At 30.7% G+C, this 17874-nt stretch overlaps 1 protein-coding gene across 1 annotated transcript in view; it reads left to right on the top strand.

The window, feature by feature from the left end:
- The window catches only part of agbl4 (AGBL carboxypeptidase 4), a 392166-nt gene extending 374305 nt beyond the window's left edge, over positions 1-17861 (top strand). Inside the window, exons 11-13 of the mRNA XM_058073430.1 lie at positions 2006-2168; positions 17249-17342; positions 17423-17861. Of these exons, the coding sequence (XP_057929413.1) occupies positions 2006-2168; positions 17249-17342; positions 17423-17507 (342 nt within the window). The 3' untranslated portion in view covers positions 17508-17861. The remainder of the gene's footprint in view (positions 1-2005; positions 2169-17248; positions 17343-17422) is intronic.
- The last annotated feature ends 13 nt before the right edge of the window (positions 17862-17874 follow it).

Raw genomic sequence — 17874 nt, 5'->3', positions numbered from 1 at the left:
AAATTAATTTCGTAATTTGATGTGGTCCCTTTAAAGTGCTCTTGAAAAAAGGGACATGAGAAGATATATAGCAAATAATTCAATGCAGAATTTTGCAAGCATAAAATAGTGTGTGTGTTAGTGTGTTAAATATATTTTGTGGCTCCCCCGGACAATTTTGTTAACTCAACGTGGCTCACGAGTCAAAAAGTTTGCCCACCCCTGTTTTAGAGGCTCATGTTTTGAATTTATTATGATTCGAGATGGCTTGTTGTATTTTTCTTATACATCGTGTGCATGTATTGCATAAGGTATAGTGCCATGAAAATAGCATTCTAGTAAACAATAACAAGAAGAACATTTGGAATCAATCCAAATCATCTAAATCAGGTACTAAAGTGGTTGCATTTTGAAAAACGGCCTGGATTTAATGAGTTCATAATTACTACAGTCACTTTTATTGCAAGTGTTGATCCAAAATGAGAGGAAAACTTCAACAGGAGGAAATGTTTTGGTCTTGAACGCACCACCTTGCAAACGCTCTCTTGTCTTATTTCAGTCCATGTTTTGAATTTATTATGATTCAAGATGGCTGGTTGTATTTTTCTTATACATCGTGTGCATGTATTGCATAAGGTATAGTGCCATGAAAATAGCATTCTAGTAAACAATAACAAGTAGAACATTTGGAATTCAAATCGTCTAAATCGGGTACTAAAGTGGTTGAATTTTGAAAAAACGGCCTGGATTGAATGAGTTTTTATAATTACTACAGTCACTTTTATTGCAAGTGTTGATCCGAAATGAGAGGAAAACTTCAACAGGAGGAAATGTTTTGGTCTTGAACGCACCACCTTACAAACACTCTCTTGTCTTATTTCAGTCCATGTTTTGAATTTATTATGATTCAAGATGGCTGGTTGTATTTTTCTTATACATCGTGTGCATGTATTGCATAAGGTATAGTGCCATGAAAATAGCATTCTAGTAAACAATAACAAGTAGAACATTTGGAATCCAAATCGTCTAAATCGGGTACTAAAGTGGTTGTATTTTGAAAAACGGCTTGGACTGGATGAGTTCATAATTACTACAGTCACTTTTATAGCAAATGTTGATCTGAAATGAGAGGAAAAAATCAAAAGGAGAAAATGTTTTGGTCTTGAACGCACCACCTTACAAATGCTCTCTTGTCTTATTTCAGTCCATGTTTTGAATTTATTATGATTCAAGATGGCATGTTATATTTTTCTTATACATCGTGTGCATGTATTGCATAAGGTATAGTGCCATGAAAATAGCATTCTAGTAAACAATAACAAGAAGAACAATTGGAATCCAAATTGTCTAAATCGGGTACTAAAGTGGTTGTATTTTGAAAAACGGCTTGGATTGGATGAGTTCATAATTACTACAGTCACTTTTATTGCAAGTGTTGATCCGAAATGAGAGGAAAACTTCAACAGGAGGAAATGTTTTGGTCTTGAACGCACCACCTTACAAACGCTCTCTTGTCTTATTTCAGTCCATGTTTTGAATTTATTATAATTCAAGATGGCTTGTTATATTTTTCTTTTACATCGTGTGCATGTATTGCATAAGGTAAATTGCCATGAAAATAGCATTCTAGTAAACAATAACAAGAAGAACAATTGGAATCCAAATTGTCTAAATCGGGTACTAAAGTGGTTGTATTTTGAAAAACGGCTTGGATTGGATGAGTTCATAATTACTACAGTCACTTTTATAGCAAATGTTGATCTGAAATGAGAGGAAAACTTCAACAGGAGGAAATGTTTTGGTCTTGAACGCACCACCTTACAAACGCTCTCTTGTCTTATTTCAGTCCATGTTTTGAATTTATTATGATTCAAGATGGCTGGTTGTAGTTTTCTTATACATCGTGTGCATGTATTGCATAAGGTATAGTGCCATGAAAATAGCATTCTAGTAAACAATAACAAGTAGAACATTTGGAATGTTATGATATACAGATTTCTTTACAAACACTCTTGTTTTATTTCAGTCCAACACTTCCTTCAACCGTGACGTGGTGAAGGCCGGCACCGGCAGGCGTTTCCTGGGCGGTCTCCTCGACGACACGTCCTACTGCTACACCCTGGAGGTGTCCTTCTACAGCTACATGACCTCCGGCAACGCCTCTCCCGTGGCGTACACCGAGGAGACGTGTATCCTTCACGGTATGGAAAGCAACAAAGGTGTTGATGTTTCACCCGAATGACAACACAGGTCATGTGCGTTCACCGTAAACGCAGCGTCGCTCTTTTGTCTTGTGTTGTCGTGACAGGTAAAATGGAGATAACGATAACGGCGTCTATTGATTTCATTTACAAAGCAGATAGAAGAAAAGCGGCCTTTGTGAAGGTTTGATTTCGCTCAACAATAGAACAAGGAGCCAAACTAGATTCCTGTCAGCTGCCACCGCCGTTTTTTTTTTTAAGGAGGAAGTTTTTCCTTCAGGTGACCTTCTCCAAACTGGAGTGCTCCCGATGGCGGTGGGATTTTGGCGAGCGTGTGAGAAGAGGCAGTTTTAGAGGCGTGATAAGAAGCGTATACTCGTGATGGAAAGCGGTCCTTCCCAAGTGGAGGGCGACGGGGGGATGGATGTAGCCCTACTGCTCTCTAGTGGGGGGAACGGACATTTCTGCTTTAGAAAGGGGGGGGGGGGCCGGCTTTGGAGGTTGCCTTTGGAAGATAATAACTGACAATATTCATTTTACAATAATGCTTGGCATTTGCATTGCTTTGCATTGCCTTACTTTATATTTACACTTGTGTGTGATGCCCCCCCCCCCACGCCTCCTCACCCCCTCTCTCTCATACACAGGTCATCCATTCCCAGGACAGATTTGGAATTAAGTCATTTTATTTTTATTTTATATAGTTTTTATGTATTTATTTTAATATCATTCATAACAACAACAATTAGTAGTACTATTAATTGTATATTTTATAACTTATTAATTACACCCACCGGTTATTAATACACTATATTAATATACTATATTAATACACTATATATATATATACAATAATTATTATGTAATAATCTTTAATATATATATATATATGTATATATTTTTAAAGATTATTAAATAATTATTAATAAATATAATAAATAAATAAATATATATATATATGTATATATATTTTTAAAGATTATTAAATAATTATTAAGAAATATTAGTAGTGATGATAAGCTATTAATAATGACCAGAATCATAAAATTTGCGTCATTACTAATTAATTCTGAGGACAGATTTATATATATATATACACAATATATATATATATATATACACACACACACACAATATATATATATATATATGTGTGTGTGTGTGTATATTTTTTTAAAGATTATTAAATAATTATTAAGAAATATTAGTAGTTAATATATAGTAGTTATATATTATATATATATATATATATTAAAGATTATTAAATAATTATTAAGAAATATTAGTAGTGATGAGAATATATTATTTATTTTAATTATTATTATTTTAATTTTATTATTATTATTATTTAATATATAATATATTTTTATGTATTTATTTTAATATCGTTCATAACAACAACAATTAGTGGCAGTAATATTAATTGTATATTTTATAACTATATATTATTAATTACACCCACCGGTTATTTATACACAATATGTATTTTATATAGATATATATATATATATATATATATTTTTTTTTAAGATTGTTAAATAATTACTAATAAATATTAGTAGTTATAATAAGCTATTAATAATTACCAGAATCATAAAATTGGCGTCATTACTAAATAATTCTGAGGACAGATTTCCAGTTAGCTAATATATTATTTATTTTAATTATTATTATTATTTTAATTTTATTATTATTATTATTTAATATATAATATATTTTTATGTATTTATTTTAATATCATTCATAACAACAACAATTAGTGGCAGTAATATTAATTGTATATTTTATAACTATATATTATTAATTACACCCACCGGTTATTAATACACAATATGTATTTTATTTATATATATATATATATATTTTTTTTTTTTTTAATTTTTTTTTTAAGATTATTAAATGATTATTAATAAATATTAGTAGTGATAATAAGCTATTAATAAGTACCAGAATCATAAAATTAGCACCATTCCTAATTAATTCTGGGGATAGATTTCCAGTTAACTAATATATGATTTATTTTAATTATTATTATTATTTTTTTTATTGTATTATTATTATTATTTAATATCTAATATATTTATTTATGTATTTATTTTAATATAATTCATAACAACAATAACAACAACAACAGCAATTAGTAATACTATTAATTGTATATTTTATACGTATATATTATTAATTACACCCACCGGTTATTAATACACAATATGTATTTTATATAGATATATGTATTTTTTAAGATTATTAAATAATTATTAATAAATATTAGTAGTGATGATAAGCTATTAATAATGATCAGAATCATAAAATTAGCACCATTACTAATTAATTCTGAGGACAGATTTCCAGTTACCTAATATTATATTTATTTGAATTATAATTATTATTTTAATTATATTATTATTATTTAATATATATTTATTTATTTATATAATATACATTTATATCATATAAATTGTTAGCTATAGTAAAATAATACTGTAATAATAATTATTATTATTATTTAGAGCTTATTTAGTATTGTGATTTAGAGTTTTAATTTAATTGTTTTAATATTTATTAATATTTTATTAATAATTAGCTATTAATTCTCAGCAGCATCATAATCATAATAATTATTATTAGTTTATTCCAAGGGCATATATATATATATATATGTATATATATTAATAAATAATGATATTGATGAGGTCATAGATGTTAATAATATGATATATGTTTGTATTCCGTAACTCATTCATTCATTTGTGGTTCTATGGTTATCATCACCATTTCATGCTGGTGCCTTTGGCGCCGCAAGCGTGTTCTGTATTTCTTCTGAAGGTCAAACGGGCAGCATAGAAGTCAGCCCCGGGTGGGTGGACTCGCCTGATCTTTTTTTTTGTTTCCCGCTCAAGTGTGTGAGTTCATTTATGGAAAGGGGAGGGTCACGGCAAGGCGGGGTCCCGCGTGGTGCGGGGCGGTCTGGAGATTGGGGTCAGGCAGGTTGAAGGAACCAACCATGTCGCTTTTTACGCCCTGGCGGTCTGCTCGATGGAGCGTGCAAATCATCAACAGAGACCTTTAGCACCCGAGCCCTCACCTACACACACACACACGCACACACACACACCTTTCTCACCTGCCACACACGTGCACAATAATCTATGGACAAGCTAATAAGTGGCTAATAAATAATAGCCTGCTCCACTCATGCCTTCACCGTCCGTCTCCAGAAGTGGCCTCTTAACACTTTCCACTGTTAAAGACTTTTGTCACAGTTTCAAAGTGTGTGTGTGTGTGTGTGCATGCGTGCATGTGTGTGTGTGTGTGTGTTCCACTCATGTCCTCCTCTCTCCTCCAGCCTGTCCTTTCCTCTCATCTCATCATCCACAACATAACAGCTCATTATATCATCTAGTCAAGCTGAGAATCCTCTTCTCTGAAACAGCAGGGACAACCTCTATTCTGTCTGCCTTCTCTTTGTCCTCTAATCGTAACACACCTGTGTGCACGTGCATGTGTGTGTGTGTGTGTCCTCTTATGTGAAGATACATTAAACTGCCCCCGTCCCTCATGTGCACTGTAAACCCCAATAAGCAGAACTCAAAAAAGTGAGGCAATCAGTTGCTCATAAACTCAAACTTTGAGTATATAAGAGCTTTAATATTTGGAGTTGATATTAGATGTACTTTTTTAATTTTGAGGCTGAAAAGAGAAATAGCTTTCTTTTTTGCAGTTTTTTTTATTTTTATTTTTATTTTTATTTTTATTTTTATTTTTATTTTTATTTTTATTTTTATTTTTATTTTTATTTTTATTTTTATTTTTATTTTTATTTTTATTTTTATTTTTATTTTTATTTTTATTTTTATTTTTATTTTTATTTTTATTTTTATTTTTATTTTTATTTTTATTTTCAGGAACGGATTCCTAGTGGCTTTTGTCGTTTTTTGATGCGTCTGAGAAGTGCAAGATGGTGGAATGGTTTGTGATTAGGAAGATGCGGGTTCAAAACCCAACTTTAACTCCTCCGTAATCGGACATGTGAAATCTGTCCAAAACTTTCAAGTACATTTCCAGACTTCTCCATGGAAGGTCTTAAAGGTGTTGTCCTGTCTTTCCCGTGAAGGTCCACACACACACACATACACACACACACTCATTGTCAGCTGACACTCAAACGTTCGCCACACAACAGTGGGAAGCCATGAAATTGCGTCGCTGCCACAGGAAGTCACTATGCATCACTGCACCAGACACCCAGTGGAGGGGCTGTGACAGGTATGCAAATGATATAGCTTGGAGGCAAATATGCTTCACTTCCACACATCACACACATCATCTCACACAGACACGCACCAGTGGAGGAGCTCCTCACGCGCACGCACAGCTGATTGCACAGGTATTATTGCCTCGACGAGGTCGGGATGTGGGAAAAGATGCAGAAAAGTATGGAATTGTGTTGTTTGGCCACGATGACGAGGAAGAAGGACGTTGTAGTAGAAGTTAGGGAGACAAAAGGGGTCAGAGTGAAAGGAGAGGAGCCAGTGAGGTGGAAGTGTCAGCATGATGTGTGATCACTGGAGACGACACAGCAGGAGAGCGGGGCCGATGTCGGCTGCCAGGGCTGGATGCTGCTCCTCACGGGCCGCCACGGGGGGCGCCACCGCGCGTTGTTATGTTACATTGATTTACAACTTTTTTTCGTAAAGTATTCATATTTTCAAAATATCACATTAAAATGTGCAACATTTTTCTCATGAATTTCCTAGAATAAAATGGTAAATTTATGAGTAAAAAAGTTGTCAATTCACCACATTTTTATTTTATTTTATTTTATTTTATTTTATTTTATTTTATTTTATTTTGTTTTGTTTTGTTTTGTTTTGTTTTGTTTTGTTTTGTTTTGTTTTGTTTTGTTTTGTTTTGTTTTGTTTTGTTTTGTTTTGTTTTGTTTTGTTTTGTTTTGTTTTGTTTTGTTTTGTTTTGTTTTGTTTTGTTTTGTTTTGTTTGTATTTTTTGTTTTGTTTTGTTTTGTTTTGTTTTGGTTTTTTTGGTTTTTTTGTTTTTTTTGTTTTTTTTGTTTTGTTTTATTTTATTTTATTTTATTTTATAAAAATAAAAATAAAAATAAAAATAAAAATAAAAATAAAAATAAAAATAAAAATAAAAATAAAAATAAAAATAAAAATAAAAATAAAAATAAAAATAAAAATAAAAATAAAAATAAAAATAAAAATAAAAATAAAAATAAAAATAAAATGGAGAATGCAAAAAAGAAAGCTATTTCTCTTTTCAGCCCAAAATTAAAAAAGTATATCTAATATCAACTCCAAATATTAAAGCTCTGATATACTCAAATGTTTGAGTTTTTTATTTTCATTTATCCATCTATTTATTTTTATTTTGTGTATTTTGTAATGCTTAACTGATTCTGTTCTCAAATTTCCCCACTGAGGGACAAATAAAGGCATATCTTATCTTACCTTTATTCTCAAAATCTCACATTAAAATGTACAAATGTTTTCTCATAAATGTCTGCAAATAAAATGGTAAATTAATGAGTAAAAAAGTTGTGAATTGACAACTTTTTTACTTTTAGTTTTTTAATTTTCAAATTTTTTTATTTTTTATTTATTTGTATATTTTTAGTTTTTTTAATTTATTTATTTATTTATTTTTATTTTGTACTGCTTAACTGATTCTGTTCTCAAATTTCCCCACTGAGGGACGAATTAAGGCATATTTTATCTTATCTTTATTCTCAAAATCTCAAAACCTCAAAATTTTTCACATAAATGTCCGTTAATAAAATGTAAAAAAGTTGTCAATTCACAACTTTATTCTGAAAATCACACATTCAAATGTACAAAATATTTCTCTGAAATTTCAGAGAATAAAATGGTAAATTTATGATTAAGAAAGTTGCCGATTCACAACTTTATTCTGAAAATCTCACATTAAAATGTACAAAATTTTTCTAATAACTTTCCGAGTATAAAATGGTATATTTATGTTTTAAAAAGTTGTCATTTCAAAACTTTATTCTCAAAATCTCCCATTAAAATGTACAATTTTTTTCTCATGAATTTACGAGAATAAAAAGGTAAATTTATGTTTTAAAAAGTTGTCAATTCAAAACTTTCTTCTCAAAATCTCACATTAAAATGTAAAAAATAATTTTTTCTCATGAATTTCCTCAAATAAAATGGTAAATGTATGATTTTAAAAGTTGTCAATTCAAAACTTTGTTCTCAAAATCTCACATTAAAATGTACAAAATGTTTCTCATAAATCTCCACAAATAAAATGGTAATTTTATGAGTAAAAAAGTTGTCAATTCACAACTTTATTCGGAAAATCTCACATTAAAATGTACAAAATAAAATTTTCTCATGAATTTCCACAAATAAAATGGTAAATTTATGATTTAAAAAGTTGTCAATTCAAAACTTTACTCTCAAAATCTCACATTAAAATATACAAAATTTTTCTCATAAATTTCCGAGAATACAATGGTATATTTATTATTAAAAAAGTTGTCAATTGAAAACTATATTCTCAAAATCTCACATTAAAATGTACAAATTTTTTCTTGTAAATTTCCACAAATAAAATGGTAAATTTATGATTAAAAAAGTTGTCAATCCAAAACTTTATTCTCAAAATTTCACAGTAAAATGTACAAATTTTTTCTCATAAATTTTTGCAAAAAAAATTGTACATTTATGAGTAAAAAAGTTGTCAATTCAAAACTTTATTCTCAAAATCTCACATTAAAATGTACAAAATTTTTCTTGTAAATTTTTGCAAATAAGATGGTAAATTTATGATTTAAAAAATTGTCAATTGAAAACTTTACTCTCAAAATCTCACATTAAAATGTACAACAATTTTTCTCATAAATTTCCACGAATAAAATGGTAAATTAATGATGAGTAAAAAAGTTGTCAATTCACAACTTTATTCTCAAAATCTCACGTTAAAATGTACAAAATAAATTTTTCTCATGAATTTCCTCAAATAAAATGGTAAATTTATGATTAAAAAAAAGTTGTCAATTGAAAACTTTATTCTCAAAATCTCACATTAAAATGTCCTACATATACTTCTTAATTTCTGACTTTATTCTCATAAATTCATGAAATTTCACAATTTCAAAAATTCACAAAAAGCCATTCGCTTACAAAAATAAAGTCGTACATTTTGAGTAACAACTTATAATACAAAATTTCGACTTTTTTTCTCGTAGATGTATGTCTTTATTTTTGAAATGTCCAGTTGTTTTTCCAATTCAATACAAGCTAGTTGATGCTGAAAGACTGGATAAAGACTAGATAGGACAGATGTCAAAGTGTTTAATTTAGTAGAAATCTTTAAAGTTAAGTTTTAGTGTTTATGTTTGTTCTTGCTGTTTTATTCAGAGTGGTGAAAAAACAGCCTTTTCTGCTTAGCTTTCTCCTCTTAATTAGTCATCGATAATTAGTGTCCTGTGTGTCGCTGCAGTGACAGCAGCCGTCATTGACCTTCATTGACAGCGCCAACGTCCCCTCGTTTGTCACCTTGTTAAATCTCGTACGACCGGGATGGCGTTGTTCTTTTTCTTCTTTATCCGTGATGCCACGAGGGGGCGGGTATGGGAAGGGGGGGGGGGCCTTGTCGCTTGACCGTCACCTTGTCTGTCTGTCTGCCAGGACCCGGCGCTGGGGGGCGTGATGGCGAAAGCCGCTAAATGCCACGCTGACAGTAAATAGCTGCGGTAAACAAGTCGTGACTTCCTCGACGCTTGACGCCGTCGTGCTCATCAGCACGCACGCTGCCACATGCCCTTGAGCTGTGACATTGACCTGCTGAATACAGCCTCCTCGCTGGTCACAATATTAGGTACACACGCATCCAAATAAGAGCCAATATGACATTAGCTCATTCAATATCAGACATTTTTTTTTCATATTTGAGAGGATTTTGACTGATCTTTCAATGCACTCAGGATATTGCGGTCTATCCATTTAAGAAGCTGATTCATTTGGTAAAAAAGTTGACTCAACTTAAAAAAAAAATTTTACAAAAATTTAAAACATTTTGACTTATAGAATTTGGATTAAATCTAGCAAATTATTTCAGGTAATTTCAACACACAAATAAGTTTCTCCAACTTAAAAAAAAACAAGTTCACGTCATACTTATTGATTTGTTGTGGGAATTTCATTTTTTTAGGTCAAATATTTTGGTTGTATCAACAACGTAATTCAAGCAATCTCAACTCATTTTCAAATCAAGTTAACAAATTATTTCAATTAATTTCAATTTAATTGTGAGTTGAATTTACTTGAGATAATTATTTAGACTAAATCAAAAGTGAGTTGAGATTATTTGAGTTCTATTGTTGATACAACAAAATTATTTGGTTATTTGACCTAATAAAGAAAGTTCCCAAAACAAAGCAATAAGTCACGTGAACTTGATATTTAATTTAATTTAATTTAATTTAATTTAATTTAATTTAATTTAATTTAATTTAATTTAATTTAATTTAATTTAATTTAATTTTATTTTATTTTATTTTATTTTATTTTATTTTATTTTATTTTATTTTATTTTATTTTATTTTATTTTATTTTATTTTATTTTATTTTATTTTATTTTATTTTATTTTATTTTATTTTATTTTATCCTTTAAAAAATAATTTTTTTAACTTTTTTTCTCATTAATTTATTATGTTATTTTCAAAAACTCACATTAAAATGTACAAAATTTTTCTCATAAATTTCCCAGAATAAAGTGGTAAATTTATGATTAAAAAAGTTGTCAATTCAAAACTTCATTCTAAAAATCTCACATTAAAATGTACAAATCTTTTCTTGTAAATTTCCTTGAATAAAATGGTAAATTTATGATGAGTAAAAAAGTTGTCAATTCAAAACTTTATTCTCAAAATCTCACATTAAAATGTACAAAATTTTTCTCACAAATTTCCGAGTATAAAATGGTAAATTTATTATTAAAAAAGTTGTCAATTCACAACCTTATTCTCAAAATCTCACATTAAAATGTACAAATTTTTTCTCATAAATTCCCGCAAATAAAATGGTAATTTTATAAGTAAAAAAACGTTGTCAATGCCCAATTTATTCTCAAAATCTCACATTAAAATGTACAAATTTTTCTCATAAATTTCTCATAAAGTTCAAAGAAATAAATGGTAAATTTGTGAGGGACAAAAAGTTGTACATTTATACGAAAAAAAACAATTTTTCAACTTTTTTTCTCATTAATTTATGATGTTATTCTCAAAATCTCACATTAAACTTAAAAAAAAATCATAAATTTCCGAGAATAAAATGGTAAATTTAAAAACATAAACATAAACAACACAGTAAAGGGGTTCTTTTACATCTAAATTTTGGAACTGAACACACACCGCACAATTGGGATCCGGAATTGTGTATTGTAAAAATGTATAACTACATTTTTGGAATTGAACGGGTAAATGAGGAATGTTCCATTTTGATCGGCACTGCTGTTTCTAATATTTTGGCTGTATTATTTAACATAAAAGCTCAAATAAATGCCTACTGTGGTTCATACAGGGTCTGTAAAGATATTAGCATTAAAACTGTGGCTGTAGGCAACCTCCTGGTGCAGTTTTACCTATCTTTGCACATGCTATTATTAGTAGTGGTGTGTTCTTCTCTCGTTTCCGCGCCCTCGCCATCTTTCTTGGACGGTCAGAACTTGTGTGGGCTTAAGTATCTGCCCTGCGGATTTCCGACGTCACATAAGCTATAAGCTGTAGTCTGCCGACTGTTTTTGCTAGTTTATCATTTGCTAGCTCATCATCATTTCCTGACCCACCCGGCACCCGGCCAGACAGCAATCAGGGCATACTGACCCAAGTCCAAGCCCCTCCCACTGCCGACTCACACACACACACGGGAGTATGGAGGAAGTTTTCCTCCGGAATCTGACTGACCGTCCATCACGAAACCTCCGGTAATGGACGGTGAGTCGTGACGAGCCAAGCTGAGTGGCCATCTGCTCGCGGTGGGGTCCGGGAACTATTTTTGTCACAGCAGAGCTTGCCTGGCTAAAAAAGTTGGGAATGGCGCCCGGTTCTGCTTTGATGGGAAAAAGTGTGTGTGTGTGGTAGAGGCAGCGGAAGCATCCAAAACTTTTCCGAGGTCAGAATGAAGATCAAGGATATGCTAGGAATCGTTGGCAAAGGTCCTAGCTTAGATGCAATGTTTCAGCCATGCAGCAGACCTCCTCCAAGGCCACTTCCTGCTTCCTGGAGGATGACGCACAGCCGGGCAGTCAAAGTCAAACATATGACAGAAAAAGTTGACATTGAGATAGGAAGTGGTAAATATGAGATTAAAAAAAGTCATAATTATGAGATAAAATGTCATAGGTTTGAGTAAAAAGGGATGGAGAATCATAATTACGAGATCTGAGAGAAAAAGTCATAATTATGAGATAAATAATTGAAATTATGTCAAAAAATCATAACTCTGTGATAAATAGTTGAACATATGGGATGAAAAGACAAAGTTATGAGAGAAAAAGTCATAATTATGAGATAATTAATTGAAATTATGGGATAGAAAGTCATAATTATGAGATAAATAATTGAAATTATGGGATAGAAAGTCCTAATTATGAGATAAATAGTTGAAAATATGGGATAAAAAGTCAAAGTTATGACAGAAAAAGTCATAGTTATAATTTCATCTCAAATGTATTACTTTTTTCTCATAATTATGACTTTTTATGACATAATTTTAACTATTTATCTCATAATTATGACTTTTTCTCTCACAACTCACTTTTTATCCCATATTGTCAACTATTTATATCAGAGTTATGACTTTTTATGACATAATTTCAACTATTTATCTCATAATTATGACTTGTTCTCTCATAACTTTGACTTTTTATCCCATATTTTCAACTATTTATATCATAGTTATGACTTTTTATGACATAATTTCAACAATTTATCTCATAATTCTGACTTTTTCTCTCAGAACTTTGACTTTTATCCCATATTTTCAACTATTTACCTCAGAGTTATGGCTTTTTATGACATAATTTCAACTATTTATCTCATGATTATGACTTTTTCTCTCAGAACTTTGACTTTATCCCATATTTTCTGCTATTTATCTCATAATTATGACTTTTTATATCAGAACTTTGACTTTTTATCCCATATTTTCAACTATTTACCTCAGAGTTATGGCTTTTTATGACATAATTTAAACTATTTATCTCATAGTTATGTCTTTTTATCCCATATTTTCAACTATTTATTTCATAATTATGACTTTTTCTCTCATAACTTTGACTTTTTATCCCATATCTTCAACTATTTATCTCATAATTATGACTTTTTTCTCATAACTTGGACTTTTTATCCCACACTTTCAATTATTTAACTCAGAGTTATGGCTTTTTATGACATAATTTCAACTATTTATATCATAATTATGACTGTTTCTCTCAGAATTTTGACTTTTTATCCCATATTTTCAACTATTTATCTCAGAGTTATGACGTTATATGACATAATTTCAACTATTTATCTCATAATGATGACTTTTTCTCTCATAACTTTGACTTTTTATCCCATATTTTCAGCTATTTATCTCAGAGTGATGATTTTTTATGACATAATTTCAACTATTTATCTCGCATTTATTACTTTTTCCTCATAATTATGACTTTTTATCCCATATTTTCAACGATTTATCTCATAGTTATGACTTTTTATGACATAATTTCAACTATTTATCTCACAATTGTGACTTTTTCTCTAATTACTTTGACTTCTATCCCATATTTTCAACTATTTATCTCATGTTTATGACTTTCTATCCCATAATTTCAAGTATTTATCTCATAATGATGACTTTTTATCTCAGAACTTGGACTTTTTATCCCATATTTTCAACTATTTACCTCAGAGTTATGACTTTTATGACATAATTTCAACTATTTATCTCATAATTGTGACTTTTTCTCTCATAGCTTTGACTTTTTATCACATATTTTCAACTATTTATCTCATGTTTATGACTTTCTATCCCATAATTTCAAGTATTTATCTCATAATTATGACTTTTTCCTCTCATAACTTTGCCTTTTTATCCCATATTTTCATATATTTATCTCAGAGTTATGACTTTTTATCCCATATTTTCAGCTATTCATAATTATTACATGTATTTTCAGCCCACTGCACAATAGGAGCCTACCATAAGTCACTCGGACACACAAAGTCACTCTCATTGGTCATTGAGTCGATCTTAAAGCGTCTATTTTCAGACACATGCTATTTTAAATGATGACTATTGAACTCATGTCAGGACGTGGACTTTGAACATGGAGGCCATTCCAAATGAGCATCCACCTATCTTAAGAAGAACAATCTATACGTGTACGTCAGTGAGGTTCCATCAATGGATGGACGATGTGACAGATGTCACCAGCGAAGGTAAACGACAGCGAACTTGACAAACGATGTCACCGCATCGCTCCATCACGTCAAAGCTTGACGGACAACGAAACGTGGCAAACATATCAGCCATTCCCAAGATAAACCAGCCGCTGTTGCATATCTGTCTGAAAAAAAATCGTTGTACGTTTTCCGCATCCTCACTGCGGCTGATTGGAGACGCGGTCGTGTTTCCGTGCTTCGCTACTTCTTCATTATCTCAACCTGATTGCCATCATTACTTGGCCCAGAAGCCTAATGATCCCAGACTGAGCAACAACACTCTTTGGCAACACTCGGGCTTGTTTTTTTTTTCTAATATATTGAGGGACAATCGGGCCAGATAATAATAATGATATGTGAATTCAAAGTAGGTCTCAGTGTATGTAAGTAATTGCTTATGTTTGATTCATAGCAGCGGTATATAGTTAGCTTTAATTCCGGATGCGGTACATTGCTCCTTGAGGATTGGATTTAGGCTGCTTCCCCGGTTATTAATTGTATCTCACAATGTACTAGTGACGCCGGAGCTTTAAGAGGTCCCCCCCCCCCCCCCCCCCAAAAAACAAAAAACAAAACGCATTTATTAAAAACAAAAAAATTTAAAAAACGCTTTGGTTCCAATTTTCTACAATAAAAGCTCTGATAAAACATTCCACTGTTCTCAAATATCTTAATTTTTATTTTTCTACACAAAATAAGATAATAAATCAAATCAAGAATAAAGAAAACCAATCAATCAGTAATAAATAAATAAAAAAAATAATAATAAAACGGCAAATAATAAAACTTATTATAAAAAATTATAAAAAATTATAAAAAATTATAAAAAATTATAAAAAATTATAAAAAATTATAAAAAATTATAAAAAATTATTAAAATGAACAAAGCCTTATTAGAGCCCTGTAGACATGACAAAACACGACTATAGTCACATTTATACTCTTTTTATTTACAACATATTGCGCAACTGCAGGGTCTTGAGACACATGCTAACTCGCAAACTAGAGAGCTAGCGACCTAAACGGTAGCCTTCAAGTTATTTCCTTGAAACTTAAATAGCCAAAAACTTACCACTTCCACACGGATAGGGAGGCTAACAATTAACAGTTATTTAACCTTTAACATGAACATTAATCAAATGTAATAATTTTTTCTGGGTACATGATACCATACAGCATCCATATCAAACATTAAACTTTCATATCAAGGCGGGGGCCTCAAAACTAGTGTCCTGCAGGCCACATTTGGGCCACGGGCCGCGTGTTTGAGACCCCTGTTTAAGAGGATGTCTCATATCTACGTCATACAAATAAATAGTCCGAGATCTTCTTTAATTTCTTTAATTTAAACGGTCCACTAAGATCCTCATATATCAAAACAAGAACTATATTGATATTATGGAAGGCACATTTAGCATTAGGGGTATTGCACTACATCCAGTAGATGGCGCTGTGATGAAAAAAGTGTTTAAATGTGTCTTAAAGAGCAGTTATTACATGCAAACTATTAATGTTTTATATAATTATTGTGTGTATAAATAAGCATGTTTTATCATATTTTTTTAAAATAAGGTATAAATAAGGTTTCCTATGACTTTCTATCCCATAATGTCAACTATTTATCTTATAATTATGACTTTTTCTCTCATAACTTTGACTTTTTATCTCGAATTTTCAACTATTTACCTCAGAGTTATGACTTTTTATGACATAATTTCAACTATTTATCTCATAATTATGACTTTTTATTACATAATTCCAACTATTTATCTCATAATTATGACTTTCTATCCCATAATTTCAAGTATTTATCTCATAATTATGACTTTTTCTCTCATAACTTTGACTTTTATCCCATATGTTCAACTATTTATCTCATAATTATGACTTGCTATCCCATAATTTCAACTATTCATCTCATAATTATGACTTTTTCTCTCATAACTTTGACTTTTATCCCATATTTTCAACTATTTATCTCATAATTATGACTTGCTATCCCATAATTTCAACAATTCATCTCATAATTCGGACTTTTTCTCTCATAACTTTGACTTTTTATCCCATATTTTCAACTATTTACCTCAGAGTTATGACTTTTTATGACATAATTTCAACTATTTATCTCATATCTATGACTTTTTCTCTTAAAAATGTGAAATTTAGGCCCAAAAAAAGATGTAAAAGATTTAGGAAGTCTGGTGCTTGTGTGTCTTACAGAACATTAAAGTAACATTACAAAAGCAATTTATTTTTTGGAATGAATGCCTTTTATTTAGGAAGTCTGGTGCTTGTGTGTCTTACAGAACATTAAAGTAACATTACAAGAGCAATGTAGTTTTTGAAATTATTGTCTTTTATTTGTATTTATTTGTATTTGTATTTTATTTGTTTATTTTCTGCTTAAAAATGTGTCATTTAAGCCAAAAAAAATTATGTAAAATGTATTTGAATGGACATATTTTTGTACTTTTGTTCTGTACTGTACATCCATATTTGCAGGTTTCTTGTACAATATTGTCATTCCAGAGGCATTAGAGAAGTATTTGCATAGAAAAAAAACTTTAACTCCATTATCCTCAGACATGAGACTGGGCATGAATGTGGCCCGGACCTTCTTGGATTACTACAAGCTCAATAACCTCATCACAGACAACACGCCAAGTCACATTCAAAGGTAAAGTACCTGCTTTTTTTTTGCCGTATATGTTTTTCTCTGCTGCCGCAGTCATGTACCGTATGAGTTTCCGTCTGCAGTTGTGAAGTACCGTCTGAGACAGGCGGCGACGCTGTGGACAAAGACAGGGAAGGGAGCCAGAATGTCAAGCAGTCGGTGGACTGAACATGCATGAGGGGCATCCACTTTTCATCACATTAAGAAGACATCCGTGCCTCTAAAGACGCTGATTTCAGGACTAAAATTGCACAATTTCCATAAGGTTATTACAAATTTAGTTTACATGACTGTAATATATATAAATGCATGCCTTCAATAGGTAAATGTGGTATTTTTGTCATGGTTTTACATGTTTATGTTAAACCAATCATTTTGATTGTGTAAGGCACATGTATTTATGATTTTGTATTTATTTTATATTGTCATTATCTTATTTCTGCAATGTGTATGCATAATAATGCAGAACAAATGTACGCTTATTGTTGTTGAGACTGAATAAACAACAGATTTGAAGTTAAACATTTCACGTGAC

Source organism: Doryrhamphus excisus, chromosome 5 (genome assembly GCF_030265055.1).
Source record: "Doryrhamphus excisus isolate RoL2022-K1 chromosome 5, RoL_Dexc_1.0, whole genome shotgun sequence".
Classification (NCBI taxonomy): domain Eukaryota; kingdom Metazoa; phylum Chordata; class Actinopteri; order Syngnathiformes; family Syngnathidae; genus Doryrhamphus; species Doryrhamphus excisus.
The sequence above is the reverse complement of the archived record's forward strand: the minus strand, read 5'-3'. Positions and strand labels throughout refer to the sequence as shown.